The 24,669-nt window shown below is 38.5% G+C and overlaps 1 protein-coding gene across 4 annotated transcripts in view; it reads left to right on the forward strand.

The window, feature by feature from the left end:
• ACVR1 (activin A receptor type 1) overlaps positions 1-23,865 on the forward strand; it is a 145,377-nt gene extending 121,512 nt beyond the window's left edge. For all 4 annotated transcript variants that reach the window (XM_060626764.2, XM_078451283.2, XM_078451282.1 and 1 more), the window contains exons 9-10: positions 16,171-16,301; positions 17,016-23,865. In XM_060626764.2, the coding sequence (XP_060482747.1) occupies positions 16,171-16,301; positions 17,016-17,150 (266 nt within the window). In that variant the 3' untranslated portion in view covers positions 17,151-23,865. The remainder of the gene's footprint in view (positions 1-16,170; positions 16,302-17,015) is intronic.
• Positions 23,866-24,669: the final 804 nt, after the last annotated feature.

Below are 24,669 nucleotides of genomic sequence, written 5' to 3' on the forward strand. Positions count from 1 at the left end.
TGTGATGTGTGAAGGTGTTGGAACCAAGGCATGGCAATTAAGGGGTTTACTCGGAACCGTGCAACAAATGAATAGTAGGGATATTGGTTGGTAAAGATATATTTGCCCCACAGAATAGAAAAGTTCCAAATAGACATATGCCCAGGGAAAAAAATTAGCGTATAAATCAGATACATATGCCAAGGGTTGTGGGGGAGTAGGTTATGAATAATTTCTGATTCCTTTCTTGCCCTTTGAGTCACGCCAGCCACCTTTCATGGGAAAGCAGGGCCTGGCTCAGTTCATCCTTCCTCGATACTGTTTCCCATGCTCCTGTTCTCCTGCATTCCTGTGCCCTTTGTTGTGCACACCACTCATGTGCCACTCAAAGTACTTTGCAATTTTAGTCACTTTTCTTGCTGTCTTCTGCTGGCTCATAATTTGGCACTTGTTCATCGAGTGCTATCTATAAAGGGACTTAAGAGTTCACTTTTTGCCCAACTCCCCAGATTTCTGCCAGAAATGAGGAGCACTTGTAAATAACTTCCCACCTTGACAACACATCATTTTAGTCTGCCCTTGACCTCTTGCTCTCCCTACCACTATGTGCACCTGACTTCAGCCACAGGGAATTCTCCATCTTTGCAAAGGGTAGGATCCTTTGTAACCCTTTGTCTTCATCGCCACCACCACCCCCCCCCCGCCATGAATGTCCCCTGTTAGGCCATGTTTCTCATCCCCATCCTCTTCCCTGCCTTGCAAACTGCTGATATTTCTAGGTCTGCCTGAGCCCTAGCTCTTGGAAAGCCTACTGATGGCACCCAGTTACATTTGGTACTGAAGCCACACAGCTGTTTTTTTTTCCTCTAAGACTGGTTGAGTACCATTTCCCTGCATTTTCTCCATGCTCTTACTGCTAATGCTAGTTTGTAATTTCTCGTATTTCCCTTTCCCCTTATTCTGGTCCTCATTGCCAGCACTGCATCTTTTTTATTTTTGTATCCCCAGTGCCAAGCACAACCTCTGACTCAATAACCATTTTGATCCCTTAAACTATGCGTACCAATTTAGGAACTAGCATGTACAAATATATTCTGAAAGGCAAAGATAGTAGTGGGTGAAAAACATCTTTGAGCTTTTACAAGATTTCCATTATCCAAGGAAAGAAGGGCTTGTCCCCATCTTATGCTAGATTTTGAGTTCCTCGACAGTCAAGAGCATGTCTTCCACTTTTATCATCCTCAACATTTAATATGGTGTTCTACACATGGTAGGTACGTAATGTACTTTCTATTCATTGAAATGGTTGCTTTCTTTGACCAGAGGAGTTGCACGTGACTGCCAGAGTTTAATCCCGGATTTATTTGGCACTGGTCATGCTTCTCCACAATGAGATGGAAACCATCCACAATTGACCAGTGGTTGAAGAAGAGAGGTGTGACTAAATCTCAGGCATAATCAATTAAATGATCTTTTTAAATTTGATTCTTTTTGTTAAAACATGGGACAGTTAATGAGATTAAAGTATGGGGAATATAAACAGGAGGGAACACTTCAGCTTTGCATAGTGAAGCTTGTTGTTTGGGATCAGTAGATCCCGTGTGTAAAAAATTCACCTATGCTTTTTTCTTCTGCCTTTATAGAAAAGGTCCACTTAGCCCTTCCCAAGCTAACCAGGCAAATTATCCCAAATAGCTGGCTAAGCAAATGCAAACAGTTATACTATTATGCTAGATTAAAAAAAAAAAAATAGAATAAATGTTAAAAAAAGATTTGTTTAAAGGGGCGTCTGGGTGGCTCAGTTGGTTAAACATCCAACTTCAGCTCAGGTCATGATCTCACAGTTGGTGGGTTCCAGCCCTGCATCAGGCTCTATGTTGACAGCTCAGAGCCTGGAGCCTGCTTTGGGTAGTTTGTCTCCCTCTCTGTCTGGTCCTCCCCCACTCAGTCTCAGTCTCTTGAAAATAAATAAATGTTAAAAAAATAATAAAGTAGGCTAACTGTATTCTCCTTCAGAGAAGTGGACAGACCAATAAAGGACCCATCTCTTACTATGGCCTATGAATTCATGTGGCCCCTAGAAAAAGTATAAATGACCTTACATGTCCAGTTGTGTGATAGGTCTTAGTACTAGAAGAAAATAGTTTTGTTTGAAAGCTTCATGGGATCTTTCCAAGAGGGGGAGGTAAGGCCTTTGAGATGGGCTGTCACAAATCCTCTGAAAGTGGTGGTTTATGTTTTGCCTTGAAAAGCTTTTAATCCATTGACTAATATAGTTTACAAATGCAATTGTGCAATGTGGATAACTTATCTAGACTTAAGCGATCTCACCCAGAAATTTATTTTTACATTACTGAAAACATGGAATATGGTATAAATTAACTTAGTCAAATCTGTGAAGTTTAAGAAAATCCATATGATTTCTTTAACATATTCCTATTATCATGGCTAACCTTGTGCATCAACAGTGTATATTTTTATAGGGTTTGTGAAATGGATTCTTGCACTTAATTTCTCTGAGCAGTGAAAAGGAGATTGAAGATTTTCAGGTGGCTTGTAGGAATTAGAACACTGTGAGCAAAGATATAATTCAGTTTTTCTCTCTTTTTCTCAAACAACCTGTTAGGTATTTAGGAACAGAAGAAAGTGACACGGAGAGAGGAGGAGGGCAATAGACCAAGTAGTCCCCTGTCCTCATTGTCAAAGCCTTTGATGGTGCAAGAAAAATGGATTTCCTTGGTTTCTTCTCTTTAAAGGGAAGAATCCATTTTCTAATTCTAAGTGATGAAGTTTTAAATTTCTCTATTTGTAAAATTACATCAATTTCTTTCACAAAGAAGAGTAGTTTTTCTGGGAAAAAGGGCTTCTAAGGCATTGGAAGCCATGCCGGGGTAGAAGGTAAGCTGAAATGAACCACTTCCATACTGGTTTAGGGAAGGAGAGAGTTCATCCTTTTGTCATTCTTGTCTTTCCAAATGACTGTCTTTTCTCTACATTTTCTTTTGTGCCTTCAGTCTGAGAGTAAATAATAGAGCCATCAAGCACACAACTGTGTCTGGCAGTTTGAGGTTGCTCATTGACCATAGAGTGAATGAGGAAATGAATATTTCATATTGTTTGCATTCTTCCAATGGGGGGAATTATTTCATAGCAGTGATTTCCCCCCTAAGCATCTCATAACCAACAGGAATATCTTGATGATGGTCATGGATTAGCTACGTGTTTCTATTTGTGGTCTGAAACCACTAGATTCATGTACCTTTTTTCAGAGGCCTTGTCTCTTTTTTTTTTTTTTTTTTTTTTTAATTCAAGTATAGTGGACAATGTTACTTTAGTTTTAGGGTTACACCATAGTGGGTTTCACAACTTTCTTCATTATTTCATGCTCATCACAAGTGTAGCTACCATCTGTCACCATACAGCACCACTCATCCTCCCTGACATTCATTCCATTAACTAGAAGCTTGTGCCTCCCACTCACCTTCATCCCTTTATGTCCACTTTCCCGACTATTTTCCTGCTACAGCCACCAGTTCTGTGTTTATGGGTCTGTTTCTGCTTTTTGTTCGTTCTCTTTTTCCACATAAATGAAATCCTATATTGTCACAAATGGCAAGATCTCATTCTTTTTTTATGGCTTAGTAGTCTTCCAGAGAGAAGGGCTGGGAGAGGTGTGTATAATACATCTTTATCCATTCATCTACTGAGGGGCACAGGTTGCTTCTGTATCTTGGCTATTCTAAATAATTCTGCAATAAACATAGGGGTGCGTATATCTTTTTGAATTAGTGTTTTCATTTTCTTGAGGTAAATACCCAATTGTGGAATTACTGGATCATAGGACATCTCTTTCATTTTGGGGGTAACCTCCCTACTGTTTTCCACAGTGGTTGCACCAACAAATTCCCAGCAACTTTTCTCCACATCCTTGCCAATATTTGTTATTGATCCTAGCCCTTCTGACACGTGTCAGGTGCTAACTGTAGTTTTGATTTTCATTTCACTGATGATTAGTGATGTTGTGCATCGTTTCATGTGTGTTAGGTATCTGGATGTCTTTGGAAACATGTCAGTTGAAGTCCTCTGCCCATTTTTAATTGGATTGTTGTTAGTTTTGGTGTTGGCTAAGTTCTTTATATATTTTAGATATTAACCCCTACTGGATATATCATTTGCAAACGTCTTCTCCCATTCACTGTGTTGTCTTTTGTTTTGTTGATGGTCTCCTTCTCTGTGCAAAATATTTTATGTAGTCCCAATAATTTTTCCTTTCATTTTTATAGCCTGAGGAAACCTATACAGGAAAATGTTGCTAAGGCTGATGTCCAAGAGATTAGGGAGTTTTATGGTTTCAGGTATTACAGTCAGGTCTTTAATTCATTTTACTTTTGTGTATAGTGAAAGAAAGTCATCCAGTTTTCCCAACAACTGAAGAGAATGTCTTTTTCCCATGATATATTCTTGTCTGCTTTGTCTTTGGGCTGTCTGGTTCCATCCATCTATATGTTTATTTTTGTGCCAGTACCATTCTATTTTGATTACTATAACTTTGTAATGGGTCTTGAAAGCTAAGATTGTGATACCTCCAGCCTTCTTGTTCTTAAGATTGCTGTGGCTATTCCTGGTCTTTTTTGGTTCCATACATATTTTAGGACTGTTTGTTCCAGTTCTGTGATAAATGCTATTGTTATTTTGATGGGGATTGTACTGAATCTGTATGTTGCTTTGGGTAGTATGGACATTTTAATAATATTCTTACAATCCACCAGAATGATAGGTTTCTTTATGTCATCATCAATCTTGTAGCTTTTAGAGTACAGGTCTTTCACTTTCTTGGTTAAGTTTATTCTTGGTATTTTATTCTTTTTGGTGGAACTGTAAATGGAATTGTTTTATTTCTTTTTCTGCCTCTGTTATTAGTGTATAGAAGTGCAACAGATTTCTGTAAATGAGTTTTGTATCTTGCAGCTTTACTGAATTCATTTATCCATTCTAATAGCTTTTTTGAAGGAGTCTTTAGGGTTTTCTTTGGAGTCCTTGGGATTTTCTGTGTGTAGTAGGTCAACAGCAAATACTGACAGTTTTATTTTTTCTTCTTACCAATTTGTTTGCCTTTAATTCTTTTTTTTTTTTTTTTGGTACTTCTAGTATTTTGAATAAAGGTGGTAAGAGTGAACATCTTTGTCTCATTCCTGATCTTAAAAAAAAGCTTTTCCCTTAATTCTCAGTTTGTAATATATAGCCTATATTATGTTGTGGTACAATCCCTCTAAACCTAAAAAACAACAACAACAAAAAAAAAAAAACCTCTAAAAAACCTTTTTGAGAGTTTTTATAATGAACAGATGTTGAATTTTGTCAAGTGCTTTTTCTGCACCTATTGAGATGATTATTTGATTTTCATCTTTTGCTATTGTGGTGTATGACTTTGGTTATGAATATTTAACCATCATTGCATCCCTGAAATAAGTTCAACTTGATTGTGGTGAATGATCCTTTTAATGTATTTTTGAAAACAGTTAATATTTTCAGGATTTTTCATCTATTTTTATCAGGGATGTTGGCCTATAGTTTTTGTTTGTTTGGTTTTGGTATCAAGGTAATGCTGGCTTCGTAGAATGTATTTAGAAGCTTCCCTCCTCTTATTTATTTTTGGGGGGAATAGCTTGAGGAGAAGAGATATTAACTCTTTGAATGAACGGTAGCATTCACTGGTGAATCTGTCTGGTCTTGGACTTTTGTTTTTTGGGAATCTGTAGTGATTCAGTTTCAATACTAGTAATTGGTCTGTTTGGTTCCTATTTGTTTCAGTCTTGGAAGATTGTAGGTTTCTAGGACTTAAATTTCTTCTAAGTTGTCCAGTTTGTTGGCACATAATTTTTCACAGTAATCTCTTTGATCCTTTGTATTTCTGTGGTCTGTTTTTATTTCTTTCACTTATTTATTTGGGTCCTCTCTTTTGCTTGATGAGTCTGGGTGAAGGGTTATTAATTTCCTTGATATTTCATAGAAACAGCTCTTGGTTTCATTGATCTTTTATTTTCTAGGTCTTCTCTAATTGTCACTGTTTCCTTCCTTTTACTAACTTTGGATTAATTCTTTTCTGGTTTCTTGAGTTAGGCCTGTATTGCCATATACTTCCTTCTTATAACTGCTTTTGCAGTGTCCCAAAGAAACCACCATTGTGCTTTCATTTTTATTTGCCTCCACGTGTTTTTGTATTTCCTTTTGATTTCTTTGTTGGTCTGTTCATTCATTAGTAGTATGTTCAGGCTCCACCTGTTTTTCCACAGTTTTTGCTTTTTTGTGATTTTGTGTTTCTATTCAGAAAAGAATCTTGGTATGATTTCAATCTACCTAAATGTATTGAGACTTTTGGGCTGAAATGTGATCTCCCCTAGAGAATGTTCCATGTGTGCTTGAAAATTGTGTTTGGATGGAATATTCTATACCTGTTAAGTAAATTTTGTCTAATACATCATTCAGAGCCACTGTTTCCTTGTTGATTTTCTGCCTGGAATATCTATCCATCCATTGATGTAAGTGGGGTATTAAATCCTGTACTATTAGGGTATTACTGTCAATTTCTCCCTTATGTCTGTTAATATTTGCATTAGATGCTCCAGTATTGGGTACATCTACATTTACAATTGTTACATTCTTTTTTTTTTCCCACGTTGAGAGAGATTGAGACACAGAGTGTGAGTGGGGCAGAGAGAGAGGGAGACACAGAATCCAGAGCAGTCTCCAGGCTCTGAGCTGTTAGCACAGAGCCTGACCGGGGGCTCAAACTCACAAACCAGGGGGGTCACGACCTAAGCTGAAGTCAGATGCTCAGCCAAGCCCCACCAGGCCACCCAGGTGCCCCAACAATTGTTAACTCTTGTTGGATTGATCCTTCTGTCATTATGCAATGCTCTTCTTTGTTGTTACAGTCTTTGTTTTAAAGTCTATTTTGTCTGATAGAAGTATTACTTCCCAGGCACTTTTTAAAAATTTCTTTTGGCTTTCGTTTGCATGGAATCTCTCTTTCCAGCCCAGCCCTTCACATTTGGTCTGTGTCTTTAGGTCAAAAGTGAGTCTCTTGTAGGCAGCATGTAGATTGGACTTGCTTTTTTGATCCATATCTTTTGATTGGAATAGTTAGACCATTTACATTTGAAGTAATTGCTGAGATGGGATGAGTTAAGATGGCAGAAAAGTAGGGGGACCTGGGCTTTCCTCATTCCTCAAACACAGCTATATTGAGGTCAGATCCTTGGAGCACCCAGGAAATTGATCTGCAGAGTGGCAGAAGGATCTCCACAGTGGGAGGGAGATAGCGTGGCAGGTGTGAGGTACATGGAAGTGAATTGAGAGAAAAACAGCAGTGCTGCAGAGGGGGAGAGAAAGAGGAGTTGATAAAGTGTAGCACTGAGTTTGCACAAGAGGAAAACATCTCTGGATCATAGACTGGGGAACAAGAAGTACTGAGTACACAGGTTTTTTTGTTTTGTTTTCATTTGTTTTTTGCTAGCAGCATTTGGAGCTCAAACTCTGAGGTTCTGGTGGTGCATGACTTTCTCCAGAATGGAGCTGTGGCACGTGCTCCTGGGGATAAGGGAATTGGCCCCTCAGTGCATAGCATGGTGTAGGGATCTCCTAGGTTCATTGGGAGAGAACATTACCCTTCCTGGAGTACTTTTGGAAGAGGGTATATTGCCTCCCCAAGGACAAAAGACACTGCAGGCACCAGCCAAAAGCCTTTCATCAGCAGGAGACAGAGGTGCACCCAGAGGGAATATAAACTTTGCTGCGTTTAGTTGTGCTACACCACAGATTCCATGCACTGTGCTGGTGTGGGATGGTTTTTCAGGGTCAGGCCTTCAGACACTGTGGAGAGGCTCTACTTCAGAGGAGAGGGTTGGATCCATGAGGTGCTGGGTCCTTTAAGGCTTTGGGTTTTGATCCTAGCAGTGAACTTATGGCACAGGGTGAGCTGACTGGCCTACCTATTCTGTGAGGGCTGCCTGAACAGTCTGGGAACATGAGATTGGGGTGACTCCATTTTTCCCCGCAACACAGTAGGACTTAAGAGAGCAACACAGTATGGCTCCTAATGGAGGCAGGACCTGCTTACACCAAACCCCACCCCCTGTGTCTGGCAACTGCTTATTTACTGGGCCAAGACTGAGCCAAAACAGAAGGCCTCTCCTCCAGAAGATCAGGACAGCCAGCACCCTGCATGCACCAAGTGTACTGAAAATCGAGCACTTCAAAACGATACCTGTAGTTCTGGTGGAAATAGAAAAAAGAAAAATTAAGCCTGGCCCTATTTTTTCTTTCAGAATCAGGCTCATAGTTTGTTTTTGTTTTTTGTTTTTTTTTTTCATTTCCTTTTCTCTCTTTTGGATTCTCTTTTTAATTCTTTTTCTTTTTTTCTTTCCCTCTTTTTCCTTTCTTTTTGGAATTAGCCCTATAACTTTTCAATTCTCTGGTTGGTTTTTTTTGTTCCCTTTTTCTTTTTTTTGGGGGGGGGGGGGGATCAGGCTTCCCCCAGCCTTTTTCCAGGCTTATTTCAACAACAACAACAAAATCAAAGCACACCTAGTTAAAAGGCCAAACACTCCCCACTGCAAGCAAGGAGGAGCTCTGCAGAGGACTGATCAGTGGGAATGAGCAGCCAAAATACAGTAATAGAGTATACACCACACACACCAGAAACACTTCAAGTGCCAGGCCCAGGACAGTGTATGATCCCTTTTAATGCAGTACTCTCAGGTGCAGGAAACATATAACAAGTTTTTAAAACATGCAAAAGACAGAAACTTAGCCAAAATGACAAGATGAAGAAGGTTTCCCCAAAAGAAAGGTCAAGAAGCAATCACAACCAGGGACTTGCTCAAAACAGATATAAGCAATATATCTGGACAAGAGTTTAGAACAACAGTCATTAGACTACTAGCTAAGCTTGAAAAAAGCACAGAAGACACCAGAGAAACCCTTACTGCACAGGTCAAAGACCTAAAATCTAGTCAGATTGAGATTTTAAAAAATGCTATAACAGATGCAATACTGACTAGATACAGTCGTAATGAAGATTGAAGAAGAGAAAATAGGTGATACAGAAGAAAAAATTATGGAAAATAATGAAGCTGAAAAAAAAGAGGGAAAGGAAATTATTAGATCACAAGGAGAGACTTAGTGATTCCATAAAATGAAACAATATCAACATAATAGGAGTCCCAGAAGAAAAGCAGGAAGAAGGGGAAAAAGGGTTATTTGAACAAATGATAGCTGAGAACTTTCCTAATCTGAGGAAGCAAACAGGTATCCAAGTCCAAGAGGCATAGAGTACTCCCTTCAAGATTAACAAAAACAGGTCAACACCATGACATATAGTGAAAAATTGCAAAATACAAAGAGAATTCTGAAAGCAGCTAGGGACAAATGGGCCTTAACCTACAAGGGTAAACTCATAAGGGTAGTAACAGACCAGTCCACTGAAACTTGGCAGGCCAGAAGGGAGTGGCAGGAAATAATGTACCAAATGCGAAAAATACGCAGCCAAGAATTCTTTCTCCAGCAAGGCTGTTATTCAGAATAGAAGGAGAGATAGAATTTCCCCAAATAAAAACTAAAGGAATCTGTGACCACTAAACCAGCACTGCAAGAAATTTAAGAGGAACTCGGAGTGGAGGGGAAAAGAAAGACCATAGCAACAAAGACTAGAAAGGACCAGAGAACATCACTAGAAACACCAACTCTACAAGTAACAAAATGGCATTAAATCCATATCTTTCAGTAATCACTCTGAATGTAGATGGACTAAATGCTTCAATGAAAAGACATAGGTATCAGAATGGATTTTAAAAAATTCATCTATATGCTATATACAAGAGACTCATTTTATACCTAAAGACACCGGCAGATCAAAAGTGAGGGGATGGAGAACCATCTATCCTGCTACTAGATTTTAAAAGAAAGCTGGAGTAGCCATACTTTTATCAGACAAACTGGACTTTAAAACAAAGACTAACAAGAGATGAAGAAGGGCATTGCATCATCATTAAGTGTATATCCATCAAGAAGATCTAACAATTATAAATATGCCCTCAATTTGAAAGCACTCAAATATATAAATCAATAACAAACTCATTTAATACAATAGTGGGAGACTTTAATATCCCACTTACAACAATGGACACATCATCTAAGCAGAAAATTAACAAGGAAACAATTGGCTTTGAAGGATATTGAACCAGATAACAGATACATTCAGAACATTTCATCCTAGAGCAGAATACACATTCTTCTCAAGTGCACATAGAATATTCTTCAGAATACATTACAAACGGGGTCACAAATCAGCCTTCAACAGGGGGTTGAGGTATGATTGAGATCAGACCATGCATATTTTCAGAACATGATGCATATTTCAGAACACAATGCTATAAAACTTGAAATCAGCCACAAGAAAAAATTTGGAAAGCCCTAAAATACATCGAAGTTAAAGAACATCCTACTAAAGAATGAATTCAAAAACCAGGAAATTAAAGAAATTAAAAATATATGGAAGTAAGTCAAAAAGAAAACATGACAGTCCAAACCTGTTGGGATGCAGTAAAGGCAGCCCTAATAGGAAATCAATTTCAGGCCTATCTCAAGAAGCAAAAAGGGTCCCAGATACACAAGCTAGCCTTACACGTAAAGGAGCTAGAAAAGGAGTAGCAAATAAAGCTGAAAGCTAGCAGAAGAAGGGAAATTATAAAGATTAGAGCAGAAGTAAATGATATAGAATCAAACAAACAAAAACCCAGTAGAGCACATCAGTGAAACTAAATGGCGGTTCTTTGAAAGAATAAACAAAATTGATAAAGCTCTCACCAGACTTCTCAAAAAAGCAAAGGAGGTTCCAAATAGATATGAATGAAAGAGGACAGATCACAACCAACACCACAGAAATACAAACAATTATAAAAGAATACTATGAAAAATTATATGCCAACAAACTGGGCAATCTGGAAGAAATGGGCAAATTCCTAGAAATTCGCACACTACCAAAATTCAAACAGGAAGAAATAGAAATTTGAACAGACCCATAAGCAGCAAAGAAACTGAATCAGTTATCAAAAATCTCCCAACAAACAAGAGTCTTGGGCCAGATGGCTTCCCAGGGGGAATTCTACCAGACATTTAAAGCAGAGTTAATACCTATTCTTCTCAAGCTGTTCCAAAAAAATAGAAATGGAAGAAAAGCCTCCAAACTCATTCTGTGAAGCATTACCTTGATTCCAAAACCAAAGACCTCACTAAAATGCAGAATTACAGGCCAATATCCCTGATGAAACTAGATGAAAAAGTTCTCAACAGGATCCTAGCACATCAAATTCAACAGTACATTAAAAGAATTATTCACTATGATCAAATGAAATTTATTCCTGGGCTGCAGGGCTGGTTCAGTATTCGCAAATCAATCAACGTGATACACCACATTAATAAAAGAATGCATAAGACTCTTATGATCATTTCAATAGATGCAGAAAAAGCATTTGACAAAGTATGGCTTCCATTTATGATAAAAACCCTCAACAAAGTAGATTTAGAAGAAACATACATCAACACCATAAAGGCCATATACTAAAGACCCACAGGTAATATCATCCTCAATGGGGAAAAACAGAGCTTTCCCCCTAATGTCAGGAACATGACAAGGATATCCACTCTCACCACTGTTGTTCAACATAGTACTAGAAGTCCTAGCCTCAGCAATCAGACAACAACAACAAAAGGGCATCCAAATTGGCAAACAAGTCAAACTTTCACTCTTTGCAAATGACACAATACTCTGTATGGAAAACCTGAAAGACTCCACCCACAAACTGCTAGAATGGATATGAATTCTCCAAAGTTGTAGGATATAAAATCAATATACAGAAATTGGTTGCATTTCTATACACCAATAATGAAGCAGCAGAAAGAGAAATCAAGGAATGAATCCCATTTACAAATGCACCAAGAACCATAAGATACCTAGGAATAAACCTAACCAAAGAGGTAAAAGACCTATATGCTGAAAACTGTAAAAAGCTTATGAAATAAATTGGAGAAGACACAAAGAAATGGAAAAACATTCCATGCTCATGGGTTGGAAGAACAAATATTGCTAAAAATGTTGATACTGCCCAAAGCAGTCTGCACATTCAGTGCAATCCCTATTAAATAACAATAGTGTTTCTTCACAGAGCTAGAACCAACAATTCTAACATTTGTATGGAACCAGAAAAGACCACGTAATTTTGAAAAAGGCCAAAGTAATTTTGAAAAAGAAAACCAAAGCTGGAGGCATCACAATTCCAGACTTCAAGCTGTATTGCAAAGCTGTACTCATAAAGACAGTATGGTACCGGCACAAAAACATACACATAGATCAATTGAACAGAATGGAGAACCCAGAAAAGGACCCACAAATGTATGGCCAAGTAATCTTTGACAAAGCAGGAAAGAATATACAATGAAAAAAAAGACAGTCTCTTCATCAAATGGTCATGGGAAATCTGGACAGTGACATGCAGAATGAAACTGGAATTTCTTATACCATACACATAAAAAAATTCAAAATGGATCAAAGACCTAAATAGGAGACAGGAAACCATCAAAATCCCATAGGAGAAAACAGGCAGCAACCTCTTTGACCTCGGCTATAGCAGCTTCTTACTAGACATGTCTCTGGAGGCGAGGGAATCAAAAGCAAAATGAACAATTGGGATCTCATGAAGATAAAAATCTTCTGCACAGCAAAGGAAATAATCAACAAAACTAAAAGACAACCAAGGTAATAGGAGCAGACAATTGCAAATGACATATTGGATAAAGCATTAGTATCCAAAATCTATAAAGAACAAACTCAACACCCAATAAACAAATAATCCAGTGACAAAATGGGCAGAAGACATCCAGATGGCTAACAAAAATGAAAATACCCAGCATTACTCATCATCAGAGAAAATTACTCATCATCAAATCAAAACCACAATGAGACACCACCTCATACCTGTCACTATGGCTAAAATTAACAACTCAGGAGACGAGAGAGTTTGGCGAGGATGTGGAGAAAAAGAAACTCTTTTGCACCGTTGGTGGGAATGCAAACTGGTGCAGCCACTCTGGAGAATGGTGTGGAGGTTCCTCAAAGTAATTAAAAATAGAACTGTCGTATAATCCAGCAATTGTACTATTAGGAACTTATCCTAAGGATACAAAAATGCTGGTTCAAAGGGGCACATGCACCCCAATGTTTATAGCAGTGCTATCAACAATAACCAAATTATGGAAAGAGCCCAAATGTCCATCAGCTGATGAATAAAGAGGTCGTCTGTACACACACACACACACACAATATTACTCAGCAATAAAAAAAAAAAAAATGAAATCTTGCCCTTACCAACAATGTGGATGGAATGAGAGGATATTATGCTAAGTAAAATAAGTCAGAGAAAGACAAATATATGACTTCACTCATGTGGAATTTAAGAAACATAACAGATGAACATAGGGGAAGTGAAGGAAAAATAAGATAAAAACAGAGTGAGGCAAACTGTAAGAGACTCTTAAATAACAGGGAATAAACTGAAGGTTGCTGTAGAGGAGGTGGGTGGGAGAATGGGCTAAATGGGTGGTGGACATTAAGGAGGGCACTTGTTGGGATAAGCATTGGGTGTTCTGTGGACATGATGAATCACTGGGTTATACTCCTGAAACCTTTACTACCCTGTATGCTAACTAACTTGAATTGAAATAAAAATAAAATAAAAGTATTTGCTGATAGGTGTGTACCCGTGTCATTTTGTTCATTGCTTTCTGGTTGTTTTTGTCATTCGTCTTTTCTTGATCTCTTTCCTTGTGACTGATGACTTTCTTTAGCAATGCTTGGCTTTGTATTTCTTGTGTACTATTATAGGTTTATGTTTTGTATTTACCATGAGATATATATATGGCATGTTTATAATAATCATCTAGTTTCATAATTTTCTTCTATTTTTTTTTCCTTGTTCTTTTCCACCTAAAGAAGTCCTGTTAGCATTTCTTATAAAGTCTATTTAGTAATGATGAGCTTTAACTTTTGTCTGGGAACTCTTTCCCAGCAAGGTTATTTAGAATTTAAGGAGAGCCATTCTTGACTTTAGAAGTTTTTTCCTTTTAGCACTTTGACTATATCTTGCCACTCCTTTCTGGTCTGCAAAATTTCTGAATAATCAGCTGATAGCCTTATGGCATTTCCCTTTTTATGTAACTATTTGCTTCTGTCCTTATCTTTATTCTTTGACATTTTACTTATCATGTGTCATGGTATGGAATTCCTTGGTTTCCATCTTGTTCAGGACTTTTGGTGCTTCTGGACCTAGAAGTCTGTTTTCCCCAGATTAGGAAAGTTTTCTGCCCCATTTTTGTTTTCCTTCTGGGACCCATATAATGCAGATGTTTTGTGATATTAAGAGATGTCTTAACTTATCCTTATTTTTTTTTCCTTTTTCCTTTTCAGCTTGGCTGCTTTCCAATAGATAATTGATCCATTCTGCATCCTCCAATTTACTGTTGATTCCCTCTAGTATAGATTTCATTTCAGGTATTGTGTCTTCAACTCTGACTGGTTGTTTCTTTGTTGAAATTCTTCTTGAATTTATCCATTTTTCTCTCCAGTTCAGTAGCAACTTTATGGCCATCCCTTTGAACACGTTATGAGGTAGATCGCTTATTTCCATTTCGTTTACTTCTTTCTCTGAGGTATATTCTTGTTCTTTCTTTTGGAGCATCTTCCTCTGTCTCTTCATTTTGCTTGGCTTTCAGTGTTTCTATGAATTAGGGAGAACAGCTAAGCTTGAAAGGATGGTCTATTTTATGGTCCTCCCCTATGAGACTGTCTAGTTACTTTGGTTGGCTGTCCAGAGCTGTGTCTGATCTGTGCTGGGGCTGCCTTGATGGGATGACCAGAGCTGAATTGGTCAGAAGTCTTGGGGCTCTCCTGTCAGAGGATGCCAGCTGTGGGTTCCTAGGGTTCTCTGCATGGAAGGCATCCTTGCAGGACAGCTGAAGTGGCTGCAAGCCAGGTCATTCCAGGGTACTCCTACAGAGGGAATCCTGGCAAGGTAAGTGGAGTTAAAGTGTTGTGCTACATGAAGAGGGCACCCTGTTAGGTTACCTTGAGCTTAAACAGGTATAGGCTTGGGGCTCCAGGGTCTTGTGTACTGGTGGTACTGGTAAGTTGTCTGGAGCCTAAGTGGTGTGGATCTGGAGTATTCCTGGGTAATTTAGCCAGAGGGCTGGAGCCATAGTAAGTGCTGACCAGGGGTGTCTCAGTGTGTGGTTGCCTTGGTTGGGATGGCTGGGACTGGTGTAGGCTATGAGCCTGGGGCTCACCGAGGCCGTAGCCTGGCAATGGTGCCAAGACCCCACTCCTGTCTGCACTATCAAGGTTGGGGGGCACTTAAGGAGTGGTGTTCACACCAGCCCCTGACTGAGAGAGAGTTCCAGCAGATCCCCTGGCATTTGTTGGAGTTGTAGGGCTAGATCTTTTATATTCTAGTTGATCTTTTAAACTTTGGCATTTTTTTTTTCTGTACCCTGAGGAGACCAACCTGTTCATGGTCCCTCGGTGCTATCTCTACCCACAGTAGTTCAACAGTGTTGGGGGTGGGGAGGGTTCCTTTCATTGCCTTGTCTCCATCTCTCTGGCCATACTCTGTGGTCTTTTGTTGTACAGAAGCTTTTCATTCAGCACTCAGTTCTTCAGGAGGAATTGCTTTATAAATAGGTGTAGATTTGGGGTGTCCATGGAGATGAGGCAGGGTCTTCCTATATCGCCATCTTGTACAGAATGTTGTCTCTTTTTGACCACCAGAGGAATTTTGTCCTCTGTTACATTTTGGGTATCCTAGAGTTGTTTATATGCACTCTTGGAGCATTTTATCAACATTGTAATTACATGAGTAGTAGCCACATTTTCTTCCAACAGAATTCCTAGGCAGATTTGGAGGAAGAATAATTACTTATTACCTTGTTCTCCACTTATTCTGTAGCTTTCAGAATCACCATGAAGAGAAGATGTTCAGTACTTTTTCCTACCACATTATAATCTGTGGCACCGATCAGTAAAATCCTAGGGGAGACTTCTGCTCTCTTGCTAACCAACACAATTCTTGTCCATGTGTGCAGGTATTGTGGAGGATTACAAGCCACCATTTTATGATGTGGTTCCCAATGACCCAAGTTTTGAAGATATGAGAAAGGTGGTCTGTGTGGATCAACAGAGGCCAAACATACCCAATAGATGGTTCTCAGACCCGGTAAGAGTGTCAGTTTCTTAGTTCTAAAACTATCTTCACCTTTTTACTAGGTGAAAGTCCAGAGCAAGCAAATAACATAACTCCTGAATGATTTGCCTTATCTATTGCTTTCTCTATTTTATGTAGGAGGGCCTTAGACCTAATTGAGTAGGTTCACAAAACGGTCTCGTTGCTGAAAGAGCATTCTGATTGATCTCGCTAATAAATGATAATATTCACAAGAATTTCAACTATTGACTAACTCCAGTAGTTAGGAGACTCATTACTATGCCACTAGCCCTAGGACTGCAGTTTCACAAGTAAAACAAGAGATGAACCTCTTTTCCATCACTGCATATCTGAAACTCCAAACAGAAGCTGTTTGGCTCAAGATTCTTATTGCTTCCCGTTGGGAGCAGCAAATCTGAAACATGGAGAGATGACTCCATCTGCAGATTTCATTATTAACTCAGGGGTAGCATGATCTCTTTTAGCAAACATAAAGCATCAGGGGGTGCAGCCCATCCCATGTAATTTACCTCAAAAATCAGCTGGTGAAAGGAGGAGTGCAGAGGCCAGGGTTCATGAAACTGAAGAGGAGCTCCTTATCCGGCAGTCAAGGCCTTGATTATTTGTTTAAAGAAGGTGGCGGGAACATCGCTTAACATCCACCCAGTTTCTGGGGCCGCTGAAGAGCCACTGTTTTAACTGTGGTGTTTGTTTCTTTCTCCTCAGACATTAACCTCTCTGGCCAAGCTGATGAAGGAATGCTGGTATCAGAACCCATCCGCGAGACTCACAGCTCTGCGGATCAAAAAGACTTTGACCAAAATTGATAATTCCCTAGACAAATTGAAAACGGACTGTTGACATTTTCACGGTGTCAAAAAGGAAGATTTGTCGTTGTCATTGTCCAGCTGGGACCTAATGCTGGCCTGACCGGCCGTCAGAACAGAATCCATCTGTCTCCCTCCGCAAGTGGCTGCTTTGACGAGGCAGACATTCTACCCAGCCGCGTGCGGGGGAGACACCAAAACCACCCTAACCTCGCTCAATGACCGTGAACTGGGCATTTCACAAACTGTTCACACTACAGAGACTAATGTGGGACAGACGCTGTTGCAAAGGTAGGGGAACTGGAGGAACACAGAGAAATCCTAAAAGAGATCTGGGCATTAAGACAGTGGCTTTGCAGATCCTTCACAAGTCTCCTAGACTCTCCCCATGGGAAACTCACGGAGGTGGTGAATTTTTATCAGCAATATTGCCTGTGCTTCTCTTCTTTATTGCACTAGGAATTCTTTGCATTCCTTACTTGCACTGTTACTCTTAATTTTAAAGACCCAACTTGCCAAAACGTTGGCTGCGTACTCCACTGGTCTGTCTTTGGATAATAGGAATTCAATTTGGCAAAACAAAACGTAATGTCAGACTTTGCTGCATTTTACACATGTGCGGATGTTTACAATGATGCTGAACATTAGGAATTGTTTATACACAACTTTGCAAATTATTTATTACTTGTGCACTCAGCAGTTTTTACAAAACTGCTCCGTGCATATGTTAAAGCTTATTTTTATGTGGTCTTATGATTTTATTACTGAAATGTTTTTAACACTATACTCTGAAATGGACATTTTCTTTTATTATCAGTTAAATTCACATTTTAAGTGCTTCACATTTGTATGTGTGTAGACTGTAACTTTTTTCAGTTCATATGCAGAAATGTATTTAGCCATTACCCATGTGACACCACCGAATATATTACTGATTTAGAAGCAAAGATTTCAGTAGAATTTTAGTCCTGAACGCTGTGGGGAAAATGCATTTTCTTCGGAATTATCCATTATGTGCATTTAAACTCTGCCAGAAAAAAATAACTATTTTGTTTTAATCTACTTTTTGTATTTAGTAGTTATTTGTATAAATTAAATAAAAGGTTTTCAAGTCAAAAAGTGAATTTTTTTTTACCATATAAAAAATATCTGCATTCTAGAAAGCATTTTATTATGGGAACAATAGAAGCAAAAAAATGAATTTGTAAACTGAATTTGCTTTTCAAGTCTAGTAACAATTTTGAGGGTCCTAGGAGGATGATTTCCAGCTTGAATTTGGTATCAGAAGATTTGAATCTTGTTTCTTTGTGATTGTTTTTTTCTTGGTCTGTGTTCCTAACTGTGAAATGAGTGTAACGGAACTATCTAACCTGCTTTCTTCACATGGGGGTTGTGAGTATAAATGGGATGAATGATGTCCAAGCATGTCCATTTATAGTCATGGGGGTTGCCAGTATAAATGGAATGAATGAGGTCCCACATGAGTGGAAAGCAGTGTTCTGCATCTCACCCTACTGGCTTGGGGAGGGTCCATTGCTGGCTTTTTCCACTTCTTGTGTTCACCAGGATTGAAAAGGTAAGGTTTAAAATAGCCCGATTAAGAGGTGTGAATTTTTGGAATGTTTACCAGAGGTAAGTTGATAACATCATTAAGATACATTTATTTATGGGTTATTACATTGACTTAAGTTGTGATCAAATACACATAAGAGTTTGCCATCTTAATACCACTGGACTGTCCATTTAAAGGTAATTAAGTATGGGGTACCTGGGCAGCTCAGTCGGTTGAGTGTCTGACTCTTGATTTTGGCGCAGGTCACAATCTCACAGTTTGTGAGTTTGAGCCCTGTGTCAGGCTTTGCACTGGTGGTGCAGAGCCCACTTAGGATTCTTTCTCTCTGCCCTTCGCACGCGTGTTCTCTCTCTCTCCCTCCCTCTCTCAAAACAAACTTAAAAGTGGTTAGGTACGTTCACATTGTTTTGCTGCTGTCTCCACTATCCATTCACAGATCTCCTTTCATCTTGCAAAACTGAAACTCTCTGCCTATTAAGCAATAGCTCCCCATTCCTAACTCCTTATAGTCCTTGGTAACCATCATTCTACTTTCTTTCATTACAATTTGACTACTCTACCTGCCTCATATAAGTGGAATTATACAGTATTTGTGAGACTGGCTTATTTCACTTAGCATAATGTCCTTAAGATTCATCCTCATTATAGCATGTATCAGAATTTTTCTTTTTATGGCTGATAATATTCCAGTGTTACGTATATAGAGCATTTTGTTTATCTGTTCATCTGCTGATGGAGAATTGGGTTGCTTCCATCTTTTGCCTGTTGTGAATAATGCTGCCATGAACATAGGTATGTAAATCTCTATGAATCCTTGCTTTCATTTTTTTTTTTTGGCTACATACCTTAAAGAATAATGGAATCACATTTAACTTTTATTGAAGTATTGCATACATGTATAAAAGTATACCTATGTCCAACTATACAGCTTGATGCATGTTTATAAATTTTTGTAAATTGGTTACTGTCATGAAAACAGCACCCAGATCAAGAAGCACAATATGGACTTCTCTAGAGTGAAGTTAGCATCACGGTGGCATGAATTCCTTTTCCTCTTACCTTTGATTTACAACTAATTGTACGTCAATAACCAAATAAATGTGCCTCTGCATAGCACACCATGACACCTGGGCAACTTCTACCCACATATGCATCTGAAAGTGTGTGGATAGGACCTCGGGGAGGAGACTGTGTATCCAAGGGAGTGAGTGAACCTGCCTCAATTCCCTTTGCTATGATCAGGAAAGGGGGAACCTGGAGAGCACAAAACTGGGTGAACACTCAAAGGAGATAGAGAATTTATAGAAGTTTAGCCAACGTGACAGAAGATCCCAGCAGGATAGGAGTTTGGAGGCAAAGGAGAGAGAGGAACTGTGTGGTATACACTAGATGGCTGGTTTGTACAGGCACATCCTGAATGCTTTTGTTAATCACTATCCTGAGAATATATAGAACCCATCCTACCTCTGTAGCTCATCAAGCAGAAGATATAGAAGAATGTGTCATTCAGCATTCAAGGTCAGGGGCTCTGGGGATGGCCAACCTGGAGCATCTTCTTTGTAACAAAGAATATGTGGATGGCAGACCTTGATCTCCTTAGAACGCTGGCCATGCAAGGAGGGGAAAGGCTACAGATAGTTGATAGTTCAGTTGCTACACTGTAAAAACTTAACTAATGCAGATTCCAGCCATGGATGCTTTGTCCAGTCTGCCTTAGACTCCTTTGGTCTCACAGGACCACCTCCCACCCTTGGCCTAGAGTCTCCTGGGTTACAGTTACATTGGAGCCCACCAACACTTTCTCCAAGGGTGTCATGGCAATATACTAGGTTTTTGTTGGCAGCAGTGAGTAGCTACCTCTCTGCTAGAGGGAGTGGAAAGCAAAAGTGGTTGCCCGCTGGCAGGGGTTGAAGCTGAAGTGACCCATCTCTCTCCAGTAGGACCCTGGATTTCTGAGAGGGATCTCCATCACCAGGAGGAAATAAAAGAAAGGAAGAGGCCAAAAAAGAAAACCAATCAAACGAGACAAAGAATTCCAACCAAAGGAATGTCTTTCCAGCTGTCTGCAGAAGGTCCACCTGTGGACCTCTTGGAGTCCCACGCTGGAGAATCCCCCTATCAGCCATGTGCACCCCCCCTAAGCCCCACATTGTAAGTCCATGCACCCCTTCTGTCAGCTCGTTTTGTATGCTGAGTGCAGTCCCCAGCCCCCATAGAAGAAACTAAAAACTTGAGCTATAGCACCACCTCTGGGACATGAAAAGTTTCTAATCATCAGCCACTTGAACTGTAACAGCAAAAGTGAACAGATTCTTCACTAAAGAAAGGATATGCACCTCTGCTTTTGCATTTAAAGTAATAAACACTACAAAAAAAAACAAGGAAATATGGTATTACCAAAAATAAATGATAATTCTTCAGGAATGAAACTCCAAGGCACAGAATATTGTGAACTGATAAAGAATTCAAAATAGTCATTATGAGGAAATTCAAAAAGCTACAAGAAAACTAAAAAGGCAATTCAGTGAACTCAGGAAAAAAAGTTCTTTACCAAAGAAATTTGTTCTTTTTTAAAATTTCAAACAAATTCTGGAGCTGAAGAATTCTATGAATGAGATGAAGATGGCATTAGAGAGCACAGGTACAGGATACAGCAGATGAAATTAGAACAAGTGATGTGGAAAGAGAACTAAGATTTTTTTTTAAAAAGCAGAAATCCCATGAGAGCTACCAGATTCAATCAGCAAAAGCAAATGGACTTAACAGCTGTAGTTAGAACATTTCATCCTAAAACAGAATACATATTCCTTTCAAGTGCAAATGGAACATTCTCCAGAACAGATCACATATTAGGTCACAAAATAGGCCTTAACAAATACAAAATGATTGAAATCAGACCATGCACCTTTTCTCACTACAATGCTATGAAACTAGAAGTCAACCACAAGGAAAAAAAAAATTGGAAAGACCACAAATACATGGAGTTTAAACAACATGCTACTAAACCAATAGGTCAACCAGGAAATCAAAGTAATTACAAAAATGCATGGAAACCAATGAAAATGAAAATACAATGGTCAAAAACCTTTGAGATGCAGCAAAAGTGGTCCTAAGAAGGAAGCATATAGTAATACAGGCCTACCTAAAGAAGCAAGAAAAATCTCAAATTAACAAAGCCTAAAGCCAGCAGAGGGAAGGAAATAATATAGATGAGAGGAGAAATGAATGATACAGAAACTAAAACTCCAATAGAATGGATCAGTGAAAAAAAGGGCTATTTCTTTGAAAAAAATAATAAAATTCATAAACCTCTAGCCAGATTTATAAAAAAGAGAAAGGAGCCAAATAAATAAAATCACAAATGAGAGAGGAGAAACCACCAGCATCACAGAAATACAAATAATTAGAATATAATGAAAAACTATATGCTAACAAATTGAACAACCTTGAAGAAATGGATAAGTTCCTAGAAACATACAAACTGCCAAAAATGAAACAGGAAGAAATAGAAAACTTTAATTGACTTATATAACCAGCAAAGAAATTGAATCAGTAATGAAAAAATTTCCAACAAACAAGAGTCCTGGGCCCCATAGCTTCCTAGGCAAATTCTACCAAACATTTAAAGAGTTAATACCTATTCTTCTCAAACTATTCCAAAAAATAAAAAAGGAAAGTTGTCCAATTCAATCTATGAGGCCAGCATTACACCGATACCAAAACCAGATAAAGACTCCACTAAAAAGGAACTACAGGCCAATATCCCTGATGAACATGGATGCAAAAATTCTCAGTAAAATAACTAGCAAATTGAATCCAAGAATACATTAAAAGAATCTTTCACCACGATCAAGTGGGATTTATTCTTGGGTTGCAAGAGTGGTTCAATATACATAAATCAGTCAACATGATACGTCACATTAATAAAAGAAAGGATGAGAACCATGTGATTATTCCAATAGATGCAGAAAAAGTATTCGACAAAGTATAACATCCACTGATGATAAAAACCCTCAACAAAGTAGATTAAGGCATATATGGCCATAATAAAGGCCACGTATGAAAACCCATGGCTTTTTGTCATCCTCAATGGGGAAAAATGGAAAACTTTTCCCCTAAAGTCAGGAATAAGACAATGCTGAGAGTGGACATCCTGGTTATTTAACATAGCACTAGAAGTCCTAACCATTGCAGTCAGACAACAAAAGGAAATTAAAGACATCCAAATCAGTAAGGAAAAAGCCAAACTTCCACTCTTTGCAGATGATCTGATATCTATATAGAAAACCCAAAATATTCCACTGAAAAACTAGAACTGATACAAATTCCATAAAGGATATAAAATCAGCATACAGAAATCTGTTATATTTCTATACACCAATAATGAAGCAGCAGAGAGTTATTAAGCAATCACATTTATAATTGCACCAAAAACAAGATACCTAGGAATAAACCTAACCAAAGAGGTGAAAAACCTGAACTCTGAAAACTATAAAACATTGATGAAAGACACTGAAGAAGACACAAGGAAATGGAAAAACATTCCCTGCTCATAGAATGGAAGAACAAATATTGTTAAACTGTCTATACTACCCAAAGCAATCTACACATTTCATGCAATCCCTATCAAAATATCAACAGCATTTTTCACAGAGCTAGAACAAAAATCCTAAAATTATATGGAACCATAAAAGGCCCCTAATAGCCAAAGCAACCTTGAAAAGAAAAAGCAAAGCTGGAGACTTCACAATTCCAGACTTCAAATTATATTACATAGTTGTAGTGATCAAAACAGTATGGTACTGGTGCAAAAATAGACACATAGATCGATCAAACAGAATAGGAAATCCAAAAATGAATCTACAACTATATGGTCAATTAATCTGTGACAAAGCAGGAAAAAATATACAATGGGAAAAAGGCAGTCTCTTCAACAAGTTGTCTTGCGGAAGCTGGACAGCAACCTGCAAAAGAATGAAACTGGACCACTTTCTTATGCCAAATACAAAAATAAATTCAAAATGGATAAAAGACCTAAATGTGAGACCCGAAACCATAAAAATTCTAGAGAAGAACACAGGCAGTAAACTCTAACATTGGCCATAGCAACTTCTTTCTCGATAGGTTTCCTGAGGCAAGGGAACAAAAGCAAAAATAAACTATTGGGACTTCATCACCAAAATAAATGTTTCTGTACAGTGAAGGAAACAAACTAAAAGGCAACCTATGGAATGGGAGAAGATATTTGCAAATGACATAGCTGATAAAAGGTTAGTATCCAAAATATATAAAGAATTTATAAAACTCAACACCCCAAAACTGAATAATCCAATTAAAAATAGGCAGAAGACATGAACACTTTTCCAAAGAAGACATACAGAAGGACAACAGACACATGAAAAGATGTTCAACGTCACTCATCATCAAATCAAAACTATAATGAGCTATCTCCTCACACCTGTCAGAATGGCTAAAATCAACAACACAAGAAACAACAGGTATTGATGAGGATGTAGGGAAAGGGAAACCCTCTTGCACTGCTGGTGGGAATGCAAACTGGTGCAGCTACTCTGAAAAACAGTATGGAGTTTCCTCAGAAAGTTAAAATAGAACTACCCTACAACCTAGCAACTGCACTACTAAGTATGTACCCAAAGAATATAAAAATATTAATTGAAAGGAGTACATGCACCCCAATGTTTATAGAAACGTTATTGACAATAGCCAAACTATGGAAACAGCCCAAGTGTTCATCAACTGATGAAAGGATAAAGAAGATGTAGTGTATGTGTGTGTATACAGACACTACAGAATGGAATATTATTCATAAAAAATGAAATCTCACCATCTGCAACAACATGGATAGAGCAAAAGAGCATTATGCTAAGTGAAATAAGTCAGGGAAAGAAATACCATATAATTTCACTCATATGTAGAATTTAAGAAATCAAATAAAGGAGTAAAGGGGGAAGGGGGAAAG

The sequence above is a fragment of the Panthera onca genome, chromosome C1 (assembly GCF_046562875.1).
Source record: "Panthera onca isolate mPanOnc1 chromosome C1, mPanOnc1 haplotype 2, whole genome shotgun sequence".
NCBI classification, from domain to species: domain Eukaryota; kingdom Metazoa; phylum Chordata; class Mammalia; order Carnivora; family Felidae; genus Panthera; species Panthera onca.